Raw genomic sequence first — 23,259 nt, 5'->3', positions numbered from 1 at the left:
GTTCGGACTTCGACTGCTGCCGTTGGAGTGAGATGAATTATAGTTTGCAGCGGACTGGTGTCTAAAGCAGCCGTGCCAAGATCCACACCCTGTCTGGTCACGGGGGGAGAGGAGTGGCTCTTATACCAAAGTAATTACTCCTGACACAGGTGTGATGATGACACAGTGACAATACACACACAGGGATGTAATAGATTAATTTCACTTCCAGCTAAAGTATGGCTGAAAAAACCACACCCCATAACAAACAGGCGTATTACTAGAAAACAGAGACCCAAAAGTGAGTTCTTAACAGGAGATGAAAAGAAATGGAGGAATCCACAACTAAGTATCACACCAGGCACTGGTGGTGTTTCATATTTGAAGGAGGGGGCCTTATTTCTTTGCCCCATGGGTCGCTGTCACCAGCTTCCTCGTCATGCAACCGCTGGAAACAGGCTGCGTTATCAGTCCCACAGCTGCTGTTGCCCAATAGAGAGAGCAGCGGGGAAAGTGGGCCGGCCTGCACGCCCCCAAGCCTTTATAAAATTCCCTCGTACATCCGCCTTTCGCCGCACGTTATAAACAAAGCAACGCGTCTGTCACTGCAGCAATCTGCCATCTCTTCTTAGAGAGGAAGGGAAAAAAAAAAAAAAAAAGTTTTTGTGGACTTTTTGTGTGGGGGAGCGTTCGTCTCAGGACAATCAGAAGTTAAACCGACAGGTAGGTTTCCGCTTCAGATGAATAACTTGCGTTCTTGTTTTTATGGTTTTGGAAGATTTTGTCTCGCAGCATGTCTGAGCGCGTTGATGTTCCTGTTTGGCTGCGCAACTGCGCTGAAACGCAGCCTTTAAAAAATGCCTTATTACATGTATGCATACTTTTCTCGGGAGGGGGTTTTGCACATAACTGTAATGATGTGCGTTTTAAAGTAGGGTAGGGCACTCCTGTGTGAACCAAGGTAACAGGTAGAGGAACAACATGCTTTTTACACGTGACACTTGAAGCGCACACGCACGCGCACACGCAAATGTTGTAAATATTATGGGAGCAATAACAAATCCTCTTTGCTTTCAAGCATTAAGAAAACAAACAAGCACGCATTAGGGTGAGGGTTGGGGAGTGGTGCTTGTGTCTAGCTGAATCAAAATATGAAAAATATTGATATTTAACTTCAGGAATTAGTGGCCGTCTGCCAAAATATGAAGCACATCATCCATTGGCTGCAGCCAAAATAACACAGCATCTTCAAGTGTTCAGTCCTTAAAGATCATGAGCCTGATCTCCTGACCTCAGCTGCGGTGATACAGGAGGCTCCATCTCCCAATAATGGTGTATTTCCTGAAACCACCCTGACCCCTGCTCACAAACTTCCCGCAGCAATGGAGACCCCCCACATTTTGATATCTTTTACACTCTGAAAATGTAGGTCTTTGTCAGCTTAGTCCAGCAGGCCTGCTGCTGCGCTGATATTTCAGAACCAGGGATTTGACAGATTAAGCGAGTTCCCAAAGATTAGAGAAGCAATCATTGTTTCTGCAGATGGATGCCGCGGGCTTGTGGATTTAAAACTATATGGAGGCGATGGAGCAAGGATGGCCTGGCCTTGATTCTGCCTCCCAAAATTGAGGCTCTCAGTCCAAATCTAATCAGTGCATATGCTCCTCTCCCTCAGCGAACAGAGGCAGAGTTTGAGCTCCTGCTGTTTTGTAACCGTGATGTTCTGGCTTAGAGTAGTGTGTCATATCTCTGGATTTACTGTGGAAAAACAAGCACTTATGTGTCACGTAGGCCTGCATCAGTGTTGTTGTTGTTGTTGTTGTTTTCCCTCAAAGCTCAAACCTCCTAAAGTGAAAACACAGGATTTTCAAAAAGTCAGCTTTTGAGGAATCAACAATTGAAACCTAATAATGAGAATTATGCTTATTGTCAGAGGTTGAAAGAGCGATGGATCATCAATTGGATGATAAGAGCAGAATAATATGGCCAGTCAACAAACTCTGGTTGAAAAAGTGAAACTGTACCAGGAGGAAGTACATAGTGTGTACTCTATGCAGCTGATTTTGGGCTACACATTTCAGATCATCCCAACCCTATATCCTCCCCCAGCTTCCTGTTCATGATTGCATAACACAGTCTCACTTCTGCCAGGCCAAAGCTGCTTCACTGAATAGTTTGTTTTCTTCTCCCACAGCTTGACACACACACAAAAAAAGACAAGAAAACAAAACACACACACATCTCAATGGGGAATAAGCATGTAGGAACTGGTTCAACATGGTTAAAGACAGTGTACGACTGTTGCCTGTGACACCAAACCAGTTTGGAGTGAAGCCAGTTTAAAGAAAGCCCCCTGCTGCTGCGGGAACAGAAAATCCCTGTGAGAAAAAGATGTGCCGCAAAAACACCACTTCCCCTTTAATATATTCTTTCAGGCATTTGACAGCTTACTGAAACTCTTCAGATTTCATTAATATGGACATTTTTAATTTTTTCCATGCCGGTTATTTGACATGTAACTCTCTCTATCTATGAAATGAGTTTGACTGATGGTTACATCAGAAATGTCAAGACAGCTGCACTCATATCTCACGGCTTGGAATCAGCATCCTTTGAGGTTAAACTAACACCCCCTGTCCCCTCCCTCTTGGCCAGGTGAAACATTAGCTCAGCAAGGCGAACAGTTCGAAGCACACCGCTGGTGTAAACAGCAGGTGACCTAGTTGCCTCTCTCTCTCTCTCTCTCTCTCTCTCTCTCTCTCTCTCTCTCTCTGCTGCCAGATGCTAACAGGTTGTGATGGTGGCCAAGTACAGAGGAAGTCTGCACTGTGTGTGTTTGTTAATGAGCTCTTGGGATCCTTTTTATGTAGCCATGTTTGCAAATAGGCTCAAAAATAGTCTTAGAGGACCCCCCCCCCACACACACACACACACGCTCACACGCACACACGCACACACACGTCGATGCATGAACTGGTATTCCCCCTTTTTCCAATCTGTAATGCCCTGAACTGTTTCATTCTCCAGCATCATGAATGTGCCCTCTCTCACATGGCTGTGGAATCTCAACGGGGGCTGATTTCTTGTCCTCTCCAACAAAGCCCCTGCAGTGTGTTGGCGGCCATGTTTTTGAAGGCCTCGGCAGAAAAATGAACCTGTTGTTTGATACTCCTCTTCCTCTGTGCTATTGTGAGATCCGGCTGGCTCCGGTCTCTGTTCTCCCAGACAGAGGAGCATGTGTGTGTATGTGTGTGTGTTCTTGTCCAAGGCATATTCTGCCGGACAGCCGTCATCTCCACATTTGAAATGTAATGAATCACTTCCTCGAAATAGACCGCGTCGCTCTGACGACCACTCTGCTGTCCTGTAGATTGATTCATGTTCTGCTGGTGGCTGTAAACAAAGACACACAGAAAGCCGGAGGGCACAAAACAGATGGAAGGAGTCTGGAAAGCGCAAACACAGCGACTGTAACCAAGCTGAAACCAAGACAAACAGAGAAAAGTGGCAGAACTCGCAGGGCCTGAACGCCAGCAGAGGGATGAAAAGAGGTTCGCGGATGCGTTGGTGGGAACCATGGGTGTCCGCTGCACCCTGTGCATGTTTGTGTGTACGGGTCAGTGAAGGCCTCCTTCAGCAGGGGGAGACATGGGGGCAGGGTCTTGGCTCTCAGGAGCCACCGGTGCCAGTGGACAAAGGGCCCTCTTAACTGGCTAATTTGATTTGCATGCAGAGCTGCAGCCTGCCCGCTCTCCATCATGATCCACAGCACAAGCTGACGCCTGGCTTCTCCTCGCCCCCCCCCTTCTTTTTTCTCCCAGTTTCTCGCACTCCCTCTCTCTGTCTATCCCTCTCTTGTTCCTCTTGAGTTTTTCTCATCAAACAGGGCGTTAGTGTTCTTTCTTTGAATTATGTTCCCAGTCGTGAAGCTATCATCAGGGAGGGAGCGCTTCAGTTTTCACTTCTGTGGGTAGTCAGCTCAGGGTGTCTATGAGACTTCAGTCCGCCTGTGTGTATCAAGGTGTGGCCCTTTATGTTGTCCACATGTTAGCGCAGATCACAGCGTCAGTCTCTGCATGCTCCTGTCTCTGTACACCTTAGTGTGCGTGTGTGTGTGTGTCAGGTCTCCAGTTCACATATCTTTTTATTAGCTTTGCATGGATAAGAAACACTCCCACACCAATGTTCAAACAATATATCATTTTATTGTCTGCAAGCCGGCCTCCTGTAGCCTGCCAACCCTTGCCAGACCTGTTTTAAAAGAGGTTTGAGCTTCAGGGAGTAACATGATGATAACTCAGTCATTTAAAAGGACGTGCTTAATCATTTTGAGGAATTCGGGAAAGCCTTGAACAAACTTTTTTCCCACATCTTATCCAAACTTCCTTTCGGATAACCCGAAGCTTCTGAAAGGCTCAGAACCACTGCAACACAGGTTGAACCAGTCACTCACCAACTCCTATGTCCTCTCTTACCAGCAGGTTCTGCAGCTCTTTGAAATGGATGACATCCAGGTTGTTGAGTCCAAACCCCTGCTGGTTGACAGGGAACTGCCGGTATGTTTTCTGAACCAAGACAAGTCAAACAGTGTTTGAAAAGACTTGTCAGAAATGTGTTCTGACCTGCTCGAGTATTGTGACACTCAGCGTTGCACGATTAATACCTGACATGTTGCTTGTGTGGTTTTTCAGTACATCTGTGGTTTAATCCAGTTGCTGCATGCAATGTAAGAATGAATGAATGAAGAAATCTGACCCATCAAAGCCACATAAAACACATTTGAGGATCAGTTATTTTGGTAATTCTTCAAAGGAAGAACATAACATATGGCCTGTATGAGTCTCACAGTGGATATATGAATTTATGAGTCATAGCTCTGTTGTTCTTCCAAAATGTTAGGACAAAAATGTCCTAATTCTACAAACAACACAGTTCAATCATTTGTCCAAAACTACAAAGCAGTGCAATTGAAGCGACACTCACATGACAGAGGTCATATAGCCATAAACATACAATCAGTGACAGGCTGACGCCCTCAGGATATCAGATTCTAGCATGTTACACTGTAATTGCATTCGTTTTATGTTTTCATCACTCTGTTCTTTCCTTGCAGGGCCTGAGAGAGGCTGTGCAGCAGCTTGTTATCAAGGTATGTTTGCACACACAAGAAATAACATCCAGCATTTATTGCTCCTGCCAGCTGTAAACCCACTTTTATAATTTGAAGCTTGTGTTGGCAAATGATGCCAGTTCACAGTTTGTGCACACAGTCGGTTTTATTCTATATCTTCTTATTCTAGCTTGTCTGGTACCATCTAGTGGTTGATAAAAAGAAATACTCTAATCAACATAGCTGTCGACTCCTTTATCTTGGTGCTGACCTTTCATTCGCTGTGATTTTATTAGAGCTGGAATCTAATTGGGCCTCCACTAATTCAGTCAGCTGCTGAAAGTGATGAAACACGCGTTGGGCAGGATTTGTAAGATAACACAGCTACAATACATCAGCTGTTTCACGCTCTTCTCGAGCACCTTGACACGCACAGTTGTGGTCAGTGCATGGGTGCTGCTGAGGCTGGGGGCCTCTCAGCACCCTGGACAGCGCTCAGACTCTTGATCTTAAAGGTACAGTGTCAGTATGAAGTACACGTTCTCCCCTCCTCAGAAATGTGTTTTACCTTTACCTCAAACATAACGACGTTTTTTTGCCCTTAACGCTCTCCTGACTGACTTTGATGTTACACTGAAGTATACAGATAGTTAATGCATATGCACAAATATCGCTTTTCCAGAATCTTCCTGCTTGCAAATACTTACATTCACAACTACCAGTGCACACTTTTACACATGCACACTGCAGGATTATCTTGCTTGTGTAGCTTACGCGGCGCAGAGGTGGAGGGTGGGTGGAGCGCGGTGAAACCTAAGATGTTTACGTGTGCATTGCATCCAGTAAATAGGTTATATGCCACCCTGGATGTTCCTCCAGAGAAGAGCTCATGCAGTCAGAGCTGATTTGGAAACTACCCAACAGGCCATGTTGAAGTGTGCCAGACCTGCAGGTCAGGTCACTATGGGGCAGATTTGTGTTGTTTTTTCAGTGACTCAATCTACAGACAAATGTTATTTTGGTGAGAGTATAAACATTTATGGCTGTATACAAGCATGTTTATTCTATGGCAATGCTTTTCTGACATCTGCACCAGTATATTTTCATTAGAGCAATATTTTCAGAAAGGAAGTTGCTCTCAAGACTGTCTGTCTCATTTTAGAATAAAAGTCCTCAAATACACACATCCACCTGTAAATAAACATTGTTTGTGTATTTTTGGAATAAAAGGATTTTCATGAAATGTTCCTGATTTTCAAAAGTCTCTCTTTGCCTCTTTCTAGCCATGAGAGACAGTTTACTGATCTGTTAAATTAAAAAAATGTAGTTTCAGCCATTAGTTTGAAAACGTTTCCCTGAAATGCTGCTGAATAATGACTGCTCTCCCCCTCCCTCATTCATTCAGATGTTTTCCCATTGATCACAAACCCATACCTATTCATCATCTCAGCTCAGTTGCCAATGCCCCTTCTGTCTGACATTGGCTGATCCAATTTAGGGATCTCTTCATCTAGAGTTAGCTTGTTTTGACCAGCCTGCAGGCACCATGGGAGGCCAGGAGCTTAGGCCAACTGGTAAGCAGCAGGGGTATAAAACGCAGCTCTCAGAGCAGAGCTAAACAACTTCAGAGGCTTACCAGCACTCGGATCTATAGCTCAGGGAGCCACTGCGACTGCACTTTTTCAGTAGCGAGCGGCGTTGAACTCCTCTCCTGCAAACATGGTTCTGGAGGATTCTGATGTGGAAATGATTGTTGCTGAGATTGAAGTCAGCGTGAGTAGACTAGTAGACTTCCAGTGTTTGTGAGTAGTTTCTAGTGGATTTGTTGGATTATGCCGCTGCTGTCGGAGCTCTGAATAGAGAATCATTTTTCTATTTTTGCTTTGTGGCTTATTGGAAGGAATGGACTGCATTTAAAGAAGTGGGCGATCTATTAAATGGTTTTACTGTTTTTTAGTTTGGTTGGAAAGTAGTTCATCATTGCAAAGTGAAATGCGTGAATGAAGAACCTGTGTGGTTAATTGTGATGGCAGTGGTTGTAAATGTTCAAGTTTGACATATCACTCTGTAGCTTTAGTGCTGAGCTGCATCTTTTTGAGCTTTAGAAGTGAACTCCTCAATATGTTTATTTTGAATTTTTTTCAATTTTTTATCTACCTATTATATGCTAAGCCTGGACCTTTTTTGCACCCATAGGAGCATGATGTGGAGACGCCTTACGGAAGAATCCACTGTACGATGAAGGGGGTTCCCAAGGCTGACAGACCAGTCATCCTCACCTTCCATGACATTGGACTGAACCGTAAGCCTGGCTCCTTATTCAGCTCTGCCTCGGTGAAACATTTGTTGTTGTGCCCAGAGCCTGGGCTGTATCGCTAAATCTGTTACACTACGGTACCTACAGATTTTTATCACAGCGTTAAACCTCGCAAGGCCTGATGAGGCACGACATCTGAATGTCCTACTTATTAGCCAAGGATCACTCATCCACCTCCTCTTTTTCTAGACAAAACCTGCTGGAGCATGCTCTTCAACCATGAGGACATGTCAGAGATCATGCAGCACTTTGCCGTGTGTCACGTTGATGCCCTCGGGCAGCATGAGGGAGCTAACACCTTTTCCACTGGGTGAGCCAGACACACAAACACACAAACAGACAATGTATGTCAAGCAGTCTGTGACCTTTGACTCGGCCGGTAGATCACTGCGGATGTACTTAAGACGACCTAATTTGACAAGAGTGTTGTTGGGACAGGTGTTATTGGCCTAATCGCTGCTTTAATGGTGGGACTTTGCCTCATGTTAATGCAGCCTGAACTGAACGTGATATGGAAACACGTATAGCTGTTACAGGCTGATATGAACAATAGGGAGCAATGCAGAGCAGTGATTAGATGGTGCTTATTATTATTATTCTCATTAAGTTGTTAAGTAAACAATATGCTCTTTGCTTTCCAGATATGAGTACCCTTCAATGGACCAGCTCTCTGAGACCCTCCCCCTGGTGCTGAAGCACTTTGGGTAAGTCGAGCTGCAGTTTTCACACTCACTCTTCACACTCAAATTCAAGATATTTTTCTAACCTGTTGTTCTAACAGTATCCGTGTATGTTTGACTGCAGGCTGAAGAGTATTATTGGAATGGGCACTGGAGCCGGGGCCTACATACTCACCAGATTCGCTGTAAGTTTCCCCTCTCAATCAGGCTTAATAGTTATGTGTTTTAATCATTTTCGGATTAGCAGAGCCAGCTAATGTGTTTCTTCTTTTTGCTGATTTTGGCAATAAAATGCTGCTTGAGCCTGCTGAGCCAGAAAAGCCTCAGGAATGTTCCAGATCAGCTCAACACTAACACTGTGCTCAGTGGGAAGTCTCACTCTGTTGACACAAGGCTGACAGAGATACAACTATTAACTCCTTGCTGCAGCCTTCTCTGGAGCTGAATCAATTGTGCATCACTGCACAAAGTTGTTTTCTTCTTTAAAATGTATTTAGCCAGGAAATCCTCTTTGGCATTTAGATTTAAATCCATCCTGGCTAAGATAAGCAGCAATACAGAGTTGCAGCCACACAAATAAATATGCCACAAAATCAGAGCAACATGAAGCAGAAATGCAATTAGAAAAGGTTTAAAAATACCCTGAAACAGTGTCGGCCTGAATGCAGTTTTTGCACATATATTTAGATAAATGCAGCGTTTTGTATTTCAGTAATCGAAATGTTCAGTAACAAGTAACAAATTTGGTGGTGTGTGTGTTTTAGCTGGACTACCCGAACATGGTGGAGGGACTGATGCTCATCAACATCAACCCGTGTGCTGAGGGATGGATGGACTGGGCTGCTCATAAGGTAACACACACACACACACACACACACACACACACACACACACACACACACACACACACACAAACATAAATAGCTCAAACATATACTCGTACAGTAAATAATTGTCTGAAACATCACTAGAAGCTAGCTGGAAACAGAACTTTATACTGCTAACAAACATGATGCTTAAAAGCTAAATGTAGATTTCTGTCTGATTTCAGATCAGCGGCTGGACTCATGCCATGCCGGACATGATCATCTCCCACCTCTTTGGAAAGGTACAGGTTCTCTCTTTGGATGTTTACCTCAATCTCACTCCTCTGGTACAGCACAGTGTGTTGTTAACAGATTTTGCGTTTGGTCGCCACAGGAGGAGATCCACCACAACCAGGACCTGATCGGAACATACCGCCACCACATCCTCAACGACATGAACCAGTTCAACCTGCAGCTCTTTGTCAAGTCCTACGAAAGGTAAAGAAAACACATAAAAGTCAGCTGACTTGTTGCTTTCACGGATAGTAGAATGAATTTTTAAATTGGAAGTAAAACTGAAGATGCAGCAAGCTGTGTAATCTCGACTTTTAATTAGCAAAAATTGGAATTTGTTTGAGATTTACTATAAAATGTTCCTCCTCTACAGCCGGAGGGATCTGGAAATTGAGAGGCCGGTTCCCGGCAGCAACGTCAGAACCCTCAAGTGAGTTGTCATCAAGCATCACCTGCTTCGCTTATTATTTAAATCACAATATCTTTTATGATATTTCACTGTGGCTGATATGTAACTGAATGTGTTCCCCTCGTCTAGGTGCCCTTCTCTGCTGGTGGTTGGCGACAGCTCCCCTGCTGTGGAGGCTGTGGTGAGTTGAGACAAAATCTCTCGACGTTCACACAGCCATTAAAAACAAAGCCCTGATGCTAATGATTAGACTTCCCACCGCCGTTAACTCGGCTATCATGTGCCGGACGTGTTTTCCGTTCACTCCAGTCACCTGTTTAAAACCAAGAGATATGCCAGATTAAAACACCTGAAGACGACAGTTTGACATGGTTTAGCAGAGAGGAAAGTTGGGAACTGAAGGCGATGCAGAGTAGATTTAATCTGCTGTTACTATTTTCAGATTTGTTAGCATTTCTTAGCCACAGCCAGCGATAAGAAGTGGTACATTAGATAATTATTTCATTTCAATTTATATATTCAATCTGCAAAATATGATCACTAATCATATAAGATATGTTACTGATTGGTTTTATTTGCACTCGCAGGTTGAGTGCAACACCAAGCTGGACCCAACAAAGACAACCCTGCTGAAGGTAAAGGCCTGCTTTTCTCCCTCCATCCTGCCCTCCCTCCACCTCCTGTCTCATATCCTTGTTCAGATTATAATAGCCTTGATGGAAACACATCGGCTGATAAGATTCCACCGGCTCAGCATTTACTTGGTGACATATTAACCAAGGGTTAAGACAGCTAAATGAGTCCTCAGAGGCAACATGCGTATGCATGTCGCCTCTGAGGACTCAATCTGCTGCAGTTGACCTACTTGTGCTGGCCTATGGCAACCTTTTATGATCCACAAGTGAAACCAAATGGCTTCTGGAGCTAAAATGGGTGACATTTATTGGGGTTAACTGTTCGGGGTCTGGAGGAACACTGAGTGGAGGCAGCAGGGGACAAGGTGTTCGGCGTGTTCAGGTGGGACTTGTGGAGCGTAATGGGGGTTAATGGCGTGTGTCCACTGCTGTGCAAATGTACATGCACCAAACATGCTAAATGCTAATGCCCTCTTTTGCGTTTTCCCTCCTCTCTCCAGATGGCAGACTGCGGAGGCATGCCCCAGGTGGACCAGGTGTGTACGTCTGTGTTTGTGTGACAGAAACAGAAAAACAGAAAGCTTTGCGAGACACCGTTAATGTCGTAGAGCCGGCTGCACAGGGCTGGATAATCGACGCAGAGGGTCAGGTGGACGGGTGGATGGCATAAGAAGGTTACGCTTAAGAGCATTAACAAGTGGCAGACATGAACCACAGTTGTCAGGTTGTAATCCTCCGCCCTGCGCAGCACCTGCTCGTAGCAGCTGTCATATCGCAGACCCTGCGCCGTGAGCTGCTGGATGAGAGATGGAGTCTGTCAATGTTATGTAAACAAGTGTAATAATTAATGACAAGAGGACTAATCATCTCCCTCCTTGTGGTTTCCTTCTCTGCAGCCTGGCAAACTGACAGAAGCTTTCAAGTACTTCATTCAGGGCATGGGATACAGTAAGTATTCAAGACATGCTGTACTTTGACTTTGCCAACATCTCAGCAGTGGTGAGGTTAAATTTGCCACTACAAATACATACTGTGCAATTATAACCAGCACCCTGCAAAAGATGAGTTTTCTGCCACCTTGTGGTGAGATGAAGATCTTTGGCCTCGCAGTCTGCACTCCCCTCCTCGCCACCTTGGTGTTGGTTAATAAATGACTCATGGACTCACTGGGGTGTGACTTGAACTCTTGGGCTGAAAGTCAACTAAAGATGTTTATTGCAGTACAGAGTGTACAGCAGTGGATGAATTAGCATCACTCAAATACAATTCTTGCATTCAAAACTGTACTTAAAAACAGCATCTAGGTATTATCAGTAAGTTTAACCTAAATTATGAAAGTAAAAATACCTTCTACTCAGGTAAAGCTATATATATAACACTGGATATTCATTAGTGATGCATAAGTATGTAAACAGCTTTTTAACAGCTATTTTATAATCTGTTAGATGGTTTAAATTGTATTCATGATGCTCTTTATGGGTTTTTAAAAGCTTTATCTGCAAAGTAAGAAGTAACTATAGCTATCAGATGTACGTGATGGAGTAGAGAGTATAGAGTAACATGCAAAAGTACCTTGAATAAGTACTACAATAATCTTTATACAAAACAGTGCATTCACTATATCCTCCTCCTCCTCCTCCTCTCTCCTCAGTGCCCTCTGCCAGCATGACCCGCCTGGTCCGCTCCCGCACCGCCTCCGGCTCCAGCGTCACCTCTTTCGATGGTAACCGCTCCCGCTCCCACACCAGCGAGGGAAACCGCTCCCGCTCGCACACCAACGAGGGCAGCCGCAGCCGTAGCCACACGGCCGAGAACCAGCGCGGCCGCTCCCACACGGAAGGCTCCATGGACGGCACAGCCAACAGCAACGTGGACCAAGCTGTGCCCAAGTCCGCCGAAGTGTCCTGCTAAGCGAACCTCCGCCCTCCTAACACCGAAACCTTTCTAGGTGCTTTCGGTTTGTGCTGCGCTGCCTCTAACTGACACACACATTCCTACGCACGAGGGAAATAAGATAGCATACCTGGAATTGAAAAAAACGCACAACGGACACTCAGTTGCAGACTGTTCAGAGCAGCTGAGATTCTCCAATTAGAAATGATGTCTTTTCAGGGAGAGGTCAGGATCAACTGTTTGTCAGTCTGAGCTCGTTGGTCAGGTGAGTGTGAAGTCAGGGGCACCGCAGCATCTGGGGACACCGAGGCGCAGAATGTCGGAGAAAGCTGTGGCAACGACTACACCAGCTTGTACATGTATCTCTCATAATCTCTCATACATATAAAAAAAATGTTTTAATTTCCATTTCTGCATTCCCTCACCCTGTTTTTATCCACTTTTACCACATTGACACAGCTTTCTCAAATATACCTGACTGTAAATGACTGTTTTCTGTTCCCACTGTAATTGTTTGATCATTTATGCTTTACTCTCCATGTCTGAAGTGTTGTCGTTTGTACGTAGGAGCAGATTCGTGAATGTGGATAGAGAGTCTGGAGGCACTTGGATAAATAAAAATGGGAGTTTGCCTCACAAATTGCTATGTAACTTTAAAATTAAGGGACAGACTTCAAGTATATCATGTATATACAGCAAATGCTATTGTTTCTTCTTGCCGGCATCCATTATCCTCGAGTTTTTCAAAACATTCCCTGTTATTTGAACAATTAGACATTGGCTCACTGGTGAACTTTTAATCTTTTCAGGAATCAAATGATTGATATTTTGAATACATTACAGTGAGACTGTGCGCTTTGTCATTAATTACATTCTGAAACAAATTCATAAGCTTTTCCATCATATGCTTTATTAATGGATCATGGCTTTTTTTTCTTCTTCTTTTTAACGATGATTTCTATGCAATCAAGCACAATGGAACAAAGATGTGCCATGGAATTGTTCACTGTTTAGACGTGATGCTCCTATGTGGTTGTGGATTTTTGGGTGAGTGAAGTGATAGGTCCACATGTTAACATGAGGATAGCCATAGAACTTACCTGACCCCTTCTACTCCTGTATTTTACTTGCACTACAGCAACATTTTGCTTTGTAGAACACATACACAGCTTTGTAAAGATGCGATGCACAACTGTCTAATGCTGTAGAAAAGCATTAAAATGACATAACAGTTTGTATTTATTAAAAAAATGACAATAAAAAACTTGTAACTGATCATCCCTGATCCTGTCATTATTGCATGTTTAAACCTAAAAGGCTTTGTCTTTGGCATCTCAGTCCATTTCTGCCTTTTCATTAACATTCATCATAAAGTTAATTTCAAGGAATATAAAGGAAAATATATACACTTATTATCTAAGCTGACGTGAGTTTAAAGACAGACAATGACTGGCTGTTCTTGAAAGCATCTCAAGAACATTGCATGTGTTATTACATATGCAAAAAGCAACATAAATAAATAAAGCCTTTAATATTTCACACACTGGATTTTTTTTTTTTTTCGTTTGCCAGGCATTTCTTCAAATGTTCCTCAAAGGCACATCATGCTTCATGAATCCTTTCTGGAGACACATTTCATATTTACAGATTTTTCCAATAGGAAAAAAAACATGAGAAAATCCCTTGTACATAGTCATACACATTACAGACACAAAACATTGCAGAAGAAAAGAAGTCAGGAGAAAGATGGGATGCTCCCACAGGCCGACAGCATGATCGACAACTCTTAGTTCATGACTTCTGGGTAACCGTAGTAACTCTCCAGCTCGGCGAAGATGTCATTGGGGTTTTTGCAGCTGAGGTTGCAGAAGCAGGCCTGGACCCACATCATCTTCCAAGTGAACCCTGTCCCATTCGGACACTCGAACTCTACGTCGATGGTTTTGGACTTGTAGGGGATGCAGCAGCGCTCGTCTGTGCAGACGCCGCAGTATTTGGGCCTGTACGGCTTTTTGCTGGTGCAGCCAGAGATGGTGAGGTTTGCAGGCAGTTCTTCTCTGTAGATGTTCAGACATTTCTTTCCAGGCTGATGGAGGAAGGGAGTAGGGAGATGTTGAGTCTGGGAACCTTTTAAACCTCCAGTTTTTATTGTACAACTGCTTAAGACATAAAACAGATTTGCTACCTTGATGTGTTTGGTGATGTCGACCTCGCAGGGCCGCAGGTTGCAAAGGCGAGACTCTTTGACCAGCTCACACTGCTCGTTGGCGTTAGAGATCCTCAGGGACAGGCCGCGGCCGCAGGTCTTTGAGCAGGGGCTCCATGAGGTAGTCTGGGTAATGCAGTTCCTGTGCCAGCTCCTGGTCTCAGCTGGGGGAGCTGGATCAACAGTTAATTAAAGAGATTGTGTCACGTCATTGTTCACTTTTGATAGTTCCATTTAAAATTATGAATCAGTTCAGGAACAAAATAAGGAAGTAATGCATAAAATAAAGATAATATCAACATTATGATTTAAACTGACAACAAAGAAAAGACAAAAGCCCTGAAAACTGAGGAAAATGTTCTGATGTTCTGAGAAAAAGATGCAGGGTAGTTTAGTTTAGTTTATTCACATCATCCAGGAGATACAATTCATGATATATACAACAAGCATTTCAGATGTGTGAAAAGGGTCACCCCAAGTAAGCTATTTAAAGCTTTTAATAGGGGGCCCGGTAGCAGATTCAGTAAAGGAAAGTAGCTATCCTAAATGGGCAAAGGTTTGTTAATATTGCCTATTAGCAAGCTGCAATCCAGTGGTGCTGGATCAAAGTGTCCTGTCCAGCATATCTGAGCCACATTGTCTTCAGTGGCCTGCCTTGGTTTCATTTTAAACATTTTATTGAGGACCAGTTGAAGAGAGTTCCTCCGTTGGTAATAATTTACCCTGAGAAACAGAGGATCACTGCACCTCCATCCACCCTCTCTGCTTTTAATCTAAAGCCCTATGTTGTGCTTGCCCTCTGATCTGGATCTAATTAGTTTCCTTATGCAACACAAAGAAATCTTCATTCACATCATTCCCTCTGCAGCACTGCTGCACTTATTGACCAGAAACTGGACATGACCCAAAAACAGTGTGCGGGCTTCCACAGAAAAAGGATTGGCCTGTCCCTGCACACACACACACACACACACACACACACACACACACACACACACACACACACACACACACACACACACACACACACACACACACACACACACACACACTCAGGATTCTCCCTGAGCTAGAGATGTTTGACTGCCCATCTTAAACACAGCTGCAGCTACATTCATCAAATCCAATCATAACCATCCACTACTGACAAACAGTGCGTAGGAGTACATTTTCTTTCTTTCTCTTATGAAAATAAAAGATCATCTACTCATGAACAAAATTAGTCATATCCTCCAGATCACAGGGATCCTTTGAAAGGCCTCCTGAAACTAAATCAGTTTACATAACCGTGCTTATAAAGCAATGACACAGAATAATGAAGAGTCCCTAAAAGCCCAGTAATGACAAAAATAACCCCTAGTTTATTCCCAAGCATTACCTACTTTTTGTGCCCTCTTACAATACTTGAAGCGTTCTCTTTGATTTCACTTGCCTTCATGTTTTCAGATTCAACTATGAACTGTATTCAGTGAGCTTGAAGGGGATTTGGCTTTTCTATTGGGAATTTAAAAAGTTAAGAAGAGTTTGCAAGTTAAAGCCAAACTTCACCAAGCATTAGAATATACTACCCCATCCTAATATATACACATGCATCTCCAAGGCATCCTACCCTCTACTGCGTGTCGTGGCGCTGTCTTGCGCCCTCTTTTGGGCTCATCACAGATCCATTTCTCACAGCACTCTCCCCGGACTTTGACCCGGCGTGGGGTTTGGCACCACACCCGCGGAGGCTGAGACTCCGTGCACAGCGCCACACAGCCGATGGCACCGTTCACGCACACACACTGGTATTTACAGCTGGGCTTGAAGCTCTGCCCATTACGGTAGATCACACCATCGTGCTCGCAGCCTGTTCCCACCATATCTGGCAGAGAGGAATGACAAGCAGTCACGTAATAGACAGACTCAGAGGCTATATCAATGTTTTTGCATTTATAATGTAACTCTGAAAAAGAGTGAATGAATTGAAAATATGCAACATTGTAGGATAAATTGCATTGTGGTTTGACATTTTCTGTTACAGGCAATGATCTTGGCCTGCAGTCACATGGGTCTTAGAGTCTTGTCAAAGCTGGATCCAGCACACCAGAAGGTTTTTACGCTTTTGCCTGGCAGGAGAAAGCGCTGCCTGTGGTATGCAGACAAAGTCCTCTGGCCCAGCACAAAAGCATGATGCTGAGACAGAGTGAATCCTTCATCTGTATTGTGCAAGTGTACTCACTTGCAAAAAGGCCAGTGCACAATATGACCTGCACCCTGTCAATATACATTTTAATATGTTTTTGAAAATGCAATGTTTATTATACACAACAGAAATGTTTTTCTGTAGCTACGTGCTCTGAACACAGAGTGTTTGGATTTTTTGATGTATTGTGCAATGACTGCTCAGAAGTATTAAGATAATGACTGCAGGCTGTCTGTATGATCTGAGAGCGCTGCTTGATTGTGAGCACAGTTAAAATTGCTTTGAGTGATTGATTTTGCCTGAAGAGTCAGAGGTTTTGTGAATGTAGCTTGCAGATTTGTTTTTTTGTGTTTAGAGTTTTGAGAAAATTGTTGAAAGTTTCAAGAAATGTGCCTTTCCGACGGAGAAAACTGTCAACACAGTCAGTGTTGATATAGCAGTGAGCACCTGATCTGCTCAAATCCAACCCAGTGCGTGAAGGTGAAACACATCAGGAAATAAACAGAAACATTTGCTGCTGTGTGAGTTTGTTTTGTAGGTCTTGGTGAGTGACACTTACATGCACACACTCCTTTTTCGTACCTCGGCTTGTCCGAGCTGTAGTCACAGTACAGTCCCTTATGGTAGTCGCATGTGTCTGCCTCATTGCACACCTCGCCCACCTGCCGGGCGCAGGCCTTGCAGCAGTCACAGCCGTCCATGAGGAGGCTCACACCCGGCGGGCAGCTCGGGGTGACCTCGGGACACTCGCAGGGCCACTTGCAGTACTGCGTCCGGTTGTACAGGTCCACAGCTGGGGATGTGACAGCTGTGGCAGGCGGCATGGCAGTGGAATTCTGGGAGTAGGCCTGGAGAGAAGAAAGTGGATGAATTTAGCTTGAAACACAGGCTCAACAACCACTTGCTTGCATATAAATGCAGCATGATGTATACATTATTTAAATACTGTGTTTTTCTTCCTGTTGTCATCAATTCCCTTCTCATCTTTGCACCATCATGAATAAACCTTTGTTGCAAAAAGTCACAGGCTTACAAAAAAGCTACTGTTCCTCTGCGTTTGAGCAAAAAATCAAAATGCCATCATTTATTACAGGAAAGGTATTTGACCTCCTGCAGCAAGGCAATATTCTCAATATCCTTAATCCGGAATTCTTTCATATCCAGCCCTCTTTGGTCTCAGAAAGTAGCTGATCCCAACACTTCTGCTTGACTAGCTTCATGCATGGACTACATGGCAGCCTGTTAACGTCTGGCCATGCTGTGCAATAAATCAAATAAGACTGTAAAAATGAATTAAACACCCAGTGGAGATAATCTCATTTAATCAACAACAACATCTGGTCTTGTATGTGCTTAACAGTCTGGAAGCGTTCCATCATCATGTTTAAAATCGACACCTGTGCCGAACAGTTACAAAAATCCTGCCAATGAAGCTTAATCAACATCTCCCCCTCAGTGTACGAGCTGCTCCGTGAAGCCAAGATCACACAGTAGAGCGCTCGTAAAGGCAGATGTTCTCACTGAAACAGGCCACATGAGCCACATTAACAGCTTAGTGTGTGGAGGTTCGTGTTGGGACAGTGGATACATGCAGCAGAGGAAACTCTCTCACAACAAATAACATTTTCAGAGGCCATATTCAATTCCGCTTGTTTTGAGAACACTATGTGCTTGAGAAAAAGCCAGATGATTGTCTCTGGGTTGTCGTTTAGTGAGCGAGACGCTGAGGTTTGCTGCTTAGGCAAAGAAAAGTTACATCCTGTTTGTGCTACAACAAACTAATACAGATTGAAGTCAATTTTCATGCAGCTCACATGAAGTAATGATAAAATCATGAAGGAGCTTTGTGGTTAAGACACACTGCAGCTGTAGCAGATGCCATGTCCATCATAGTTACCAGACTGGTCTGGACAGGGAGGTCCAGTATTGCTGTATACTCATAAATCATAATTTGATCCACATGTTTGGACTGCAGAGTACTGCACTTTAGTGAGGAGCTTCTGATCCATGCAAAACACATGCACACACGCATGCATACGCGCACATACGTCCGTGCACACACACAATCTGCAATTAATTGTGAGGAAACATGGTTAATCATCTTATGCAAACCTTACCCCTATGTCATATCCCTGAGCTCTTTCTCCGCACTTCAATGGAATTATGGTCATATTAATAACTGCTGTGCACTGTGTTGAAAGCTAATGCAGATAAATGAGTTTTAATCACGGCTGTGCCACTAAGCCATTCCTCAGAAGAGTTCATTTAGCCCACAGCTATCAGGCTAATTTACAGGGAAGAAGAAAAAAAGCCAAACACAGCTTTAAAAAAATAAAACCTGTCCATCACCCTGACAAGGAAAGGAGGGTGTTATTCCGTAAGTTAATTATGAAAACACGGGGTAAGCCTAATGCAATTATCATCCCAGAAGCATTCATCTTTGCTAACGAAATTCAGCCTGATTTTATTTGAAAGGTATTTCATCGTCATCAGGAAAGGGGCAAAAGAACAGAGGTGATCTCAAAACATTCATAAACGTAGGCTTAGATATTATTGACACACCCTTCAATACAATCATCTTTGTGAATGTCTTCCATTGTGACCTCAAATAGCTGTCATGTTTTGATGAAAATGTTTTTTCTCTCCATTGTGAAAAGGGCTGATGAGCCTCCTTGCTTCCCTTCCCTGACCCCTGATCTGTGCACAGGCATGGACAAACCCTGCCTCAGGGAAGTGGGAAAACATTTCAAAATCCCCCCCCCCCACCACCACCACCCTTTTTTCCCCCCTCCAAAAATACCAGCAGGGTAATGAACAAACTCTCACTGAGGTATTGTTTTTCTTTCATTTCCCTCCAAATGACTTTGACATTTAAGAGAGACAACATGACTTTGAACACATTTAAAACGTGTTTAAAAGATGCAATGAAAGCATGAAGGATGTCATAAATTGCATTACATTATCAGCTAAATTGACAATAATAACATCCCATATTGTATAATGTAATAATATGACCCAATTTGTAACATCTTATCATAATAACACCATTTGGACGGATATTTTAGTATATTTTGACATTTATTTAATTTTTCCAGTTATGCGTGGCTTTTTTTTTTTTAATTTTCTGAGAATCATATTTCCAAATGATGATCCACGCACTGATGGATACACTGTGGGGGACTGTGGAAAGAAAGAAAGAAAAAAAAAAAAACATTCATGGAGCCATAAAAAAGGCTGTTTAACATCTAACCACGAGGTGGCACTAAAACATAAGAAACAATGGAGAGTGACGCTCCAGAGAGGCAGCTGCAGCATCTCACTGCAAGTTTAACCCCGGGGTGATTGAAGGCTGCAAAATGACTTCTCTTCAGAGACGTCAGGGATATTTAGAGGAAATAAAGGGAGTCAGGCCGAGCAAGCTTGACCTACCTCAAGTGAAGACAACCTTCCATACAGTAGGCCAACTTTGAATGATCTTTTTGGGGCCACAGCTACAGATAAGAATGGAAACTGTGTGTCTGGGTGAAGTGTGTACCATCAGGAGGATGATATCTGTTAGGCTACAGCAGGCAATCAAAACAAGTTCATGATAAGGTCACTTTAATAATAAACATTACGCATCCGTCCCCATTATGAGGAACTAACTCATTCTTGATGTCTTCATGAGATTCATTTCCCTACAGTCCCTACAGAGATAGAGGCTAAACAAACACTCTGTAGTGTTATAGTAAGAGTTAAAAAGTCATTAAGACGTTACCTAAAGGAAGTTTTATAGTAGCTTCTCAGTGTGTACGAAGGGACATTGACTTTTAAATACATGCTTTCAGGATAATACTCATTCACCTCACTGCTCCTGCACCCTGAAAGTGAGATACGCATGCAGCCTGAAGATTAAAAAGGGTTTGTTTTTGTTTGTTGCTGTTTTTTAAAAAACATAAATATCTATCCCTCCATCCCACCTGTTGAATCCCGGCTGCTGTTAGAATCCACAACAGGAGCCAACTCATCACTGATGAGGAACCGCAAATGCATTGAATCCAGAATCAGTCCCGTTTCAAACGCTCGACGCGCCGCTCTGTGCAGGTGTGCCGCATCCTCGTCCCGTCGCTGCCAGCTGCGCGCACCTCTGTTTGTGAGTCCGGATCGCCACTGACAGCCTGTTAAAGAGTCCGGGCTGACGTAAGGTCTGAAAGGACGAGCCCCGCATACTTCTGACAGGGGACGGATTTTTTCCCCCTTCTCTTTCCCCTCCGCTCCACTTTCACTCGATCCTCCTCCTCGGAGCACTGGTAACCCCGGTGGTTAGGGCGTGTCTGGAAAGCCAGAGACAAGGGCCAGGCAGAGGTCCCTGTGACACTTGAGTCGATGCTGCTTCATTTAAGATTAAAAGACAGGCATGCACGTATATGTGCATTAGAGCTTTATTAGGTGCTTCAGTCGCCACGCTGGCCTCTAGAGACCCTTTCATGACACCATGTCGATCTAAGTGATTAAAAAATCCAGCCAAAGCTCACATGAGAGTTCAACAAATCAAGTGAATGTAAGGTGCTTTAAGTGTCTGAAATTCCATCTTCCCTCTGATTACAGTGAGCAAGTGATGGGATGACTCAAGGACTGTACTTAAGTTCAACTTTGAGGTACTTGTACTATACTTGAGTATTTCAATTTTCTTCTGCTTTGTACTTCCACTGCACTGCAGCTCAGAGGGAAATATTGCACTCTGCTCTGCTACATTTAGCAGTTGCTTTGCAGTGCAAAACATACGATGAATTTATAAAGCAATGCATCATGTATCATCATATGTTTTGAATACAGTAAACTACCCAACAGTATAAAAACAGTTCAAATTAGCTCCACCTCAACCAACTACAACAGGAAAATGTTAACTACACATGAGCGCATCAGTAATAATAATAGTAATGGATACTTTTACATGATCAGTAGGCTCGACTGTTTACTGATGGTCTTGCACATGTTGATTTAGATGTCCCCATTCATGATAAAACTGTAAAATCTGAGTCAGAGGTGCCAATTGTTGAACTCTGAGTCACTGATGTTTCACTTCGCAGCATCTCATCGTATCCCACCTCCTCTGATCTAAGCTCGTCTTTTCGCACTTTAAGGCCGCACTGTACCTCTACCTCAGATGACTCAGCCGTGGCTCTTCCAAGAGTGATCTGAACCTGCACACAAACTGTTGAAACAAGCATTTGCTTTTGGAAGGCGCGAATAAATATACCCTACAGGTTGCCTACCTCCTACCTACAGTATCTATTTTAAGGCTGGGGCTGTGTCTGGCCCACAGATGTTCAGTTTAAATCAATGATGTCATCTATCTCAAAGCCTGCTACTTTGTTTTCCTCTCATTGTCCTGGAAATTTGAATGTTTTTCTTTGAGATGACGCAGCCGGGAGGCAAAAGAATTCCACTTTACACAGCTGTTCAACCATATGGAACATTTCTTTTCTTCCAGTTATGCTGGACCTCTCATGTCACTGCTCTAATCACTGAAAATATCACTGAAAACAACCTAAACTCTGTGAGAATTAGGCACCTCAGGCAACAGAGAGAGAGAGAGAGAGAGAGAGAGAGAGAGAGAGAGGGAAAGAGTGATAGATGAGACGTGAACACTTTGTCAAGGAGCAAGGTGCCCCAGGTCTGAACCCCTATTATTTACAGGCAGTCCTCTTATCCCTGTCAGAGAGCTGTCAGCCTCTGAGCTGATCTGAGCAGCGATTCCCTCTCTGCTGTGACCGGGACGACCCGACCCCTCCACAGCACAATGTACCCAGTCTCTCTGTCTCTGTTGCTCTCTTTCTTTCTCCCACATCAATCTACCTCCATCCACCTCACTTCAGTTCACCAGAAGATCTGTTCAGTCCTGCTCTGTGCCATCTAAGATTTAGTATCTTTTAACTATGTCACATTCTTCCCTTTCCTTAGTGATGCTGGGCTTTGAAAAGATTGTTGAATTCCTGAAATAAATGTTCCTTTGGTAGTGGTTTTTATGATGTGCGTATGCAAACTAGGAGCCCCCTGGGGCTAATTGTGGAAACCTCATATAAACCGTTTGTGTAATGGAGTAAAGACAGCATCAGCCTTTCAGTGTTATCCTATTCTGTGTTGTCTAAGGATTTCAATAACCTTGTTTGATTCCCTTTTCCATAGTTAAGTCACTTCTTTAGTGGTTTCCTGTGCAGACAGTATTAATTTGTGATGTACTACTAATACAGTATAATCTTGTGTGTATCCAGTTAAAGTAAGTCAGTTTTCTCACTGACACACCTGAGTTTGTTTGAGTCATCTGTAGCTGACAAAGAGCCAAACTGGGCTCAGACCAGTGACAATATGGACAATGTTTCAGCCACATAAGGTAATGTGTATATTGTATTACTCACACAGTCACATCCTGGGGAGTTGTCTCCCTTATGAGGACAAAATGCAAGTCCCCGTAATTTAATCATTGAATTTTAGGGTGAAGACTTGGGTTAAGGTTCGAGTAAGGTTAGGTTTAGGTTAGGGTTAAGCAAGTAGTGGCGATGGGTATGATTAGGGTAAGCCTCCAGGAAATGAATGTAAGTCTGTATAATGTCCTCAAAAATGCCGGAAAAACAACTGTGTGTGTGTGTGTGTGTGTGTGTGTGTGTGTGTGTGTGTGTGGTTAACAGCCATCTAATTTTACCTTGGAATATATTAGAGATGCATGAGGTGGCACATAAAAAAAGACTAAAACAGGTACAATGTT

General features: G+C 43.5%; 2 protein-coding genes across 4 annotated transcripts; one reads left to right on the top strand and one right to left on the bottom strand.

Annotated features, from left to right (window-relative positions):
- Positions 1–550: 550 nt before the first annotated feature.
- Positions 551–13,399, top strand: ndrg1a (N-myc downstream regulated 1a). 3 transcript variants are annotated; one of them, XM_070984020.1, is made up of 16 exons: positions 551–702; positions 4,458–4,535; positions 5,093–5,128; positions 7,286–7,391; positions 7,596–7,716; positions 8,048–8,110; positions 8,211–8,271; positions 8,851–8,937; positions 9,138–9,194; positions 9,287–9,390; positions 9,560–9,616; positions 9,725–9,776; positions 10,183–10,230; positions 10,731–10,766; positions 11,127–11,178; positions 11,882–13,399. In XM_070984020.1, exons 2-16 carry the CDS (start codon positions 4,479–4,481, stop codon positions 12,139–12,141), a joined length of 1,197 nt encoding a protein of 398 aa, XP_070840121.1. In that variant the 5' UTR covers positions 551–702; positions 4,458–4,478; the 3' UTR covers positions 12,142–13,399. The 3 variants fall into 3 exon arrangements, with proteins under 3 accessions (XP_070840121.1, XP_070840120.1, XP_070840122.1); XM_070984019.1 differs by having other exon boundaries at positions 554–702; positions 4,461–4,535; XM_070984021.1 differs by lacking the exons at positions 551–702; positions 4,458–4,535; positions 5,093–5,128 and adding an exon at positions 6,702–6,862.
- Positions 13,400–13,637: 238 nt separating this feature from the next.
- Positions 13,638–20,808, bottom strand: ccn4a (cellular communication network factor 4a). Its single transcript, XM_070984023.1, has 5 exons — positions 20,474–20,808; positions 17,074–17,362; positions 15,939–16,193; positions 14,309–14,502; positions 13,638–14,209 (listed from the first exon to the last, which is right to left on the bottom strand). Exons 1-5 carry the CDS (start codon positions 20,519–20,521, stop codon positions 13,910–13,912), a joined length of 1,086 nt encoding a protein of 361 aa, XP_070840124.1. The 5' UTR covers positions 20,522–20,808; the 3' UTR covers positions 13,638–13,909.
- Positions 20,809–23,259: the final 2,451 nt, after the last annotated feature.

The sequence above is a fragment of the Chaetodon trifascialis genome, chromosome 17 (genome assembly GCF_039877785.1).
Source record: "Chaetodon trifascialis isolate fChaTrf1 chromosome 17, fChaTrf1.hap1, whole genome shotgun sequence".
Classification (NCBI taxonomy): Eukaryota; Metazoa; Chordata; class Actinopteri; order Chaetodontiformes; family Chaetodontidae; genus Chaetodon; species Chaetodon trifascialis.
Note: the sequence above shows the minus strand (reverse complement) of the source record. Positions and strands in the feature narration are given on the sequence as shown.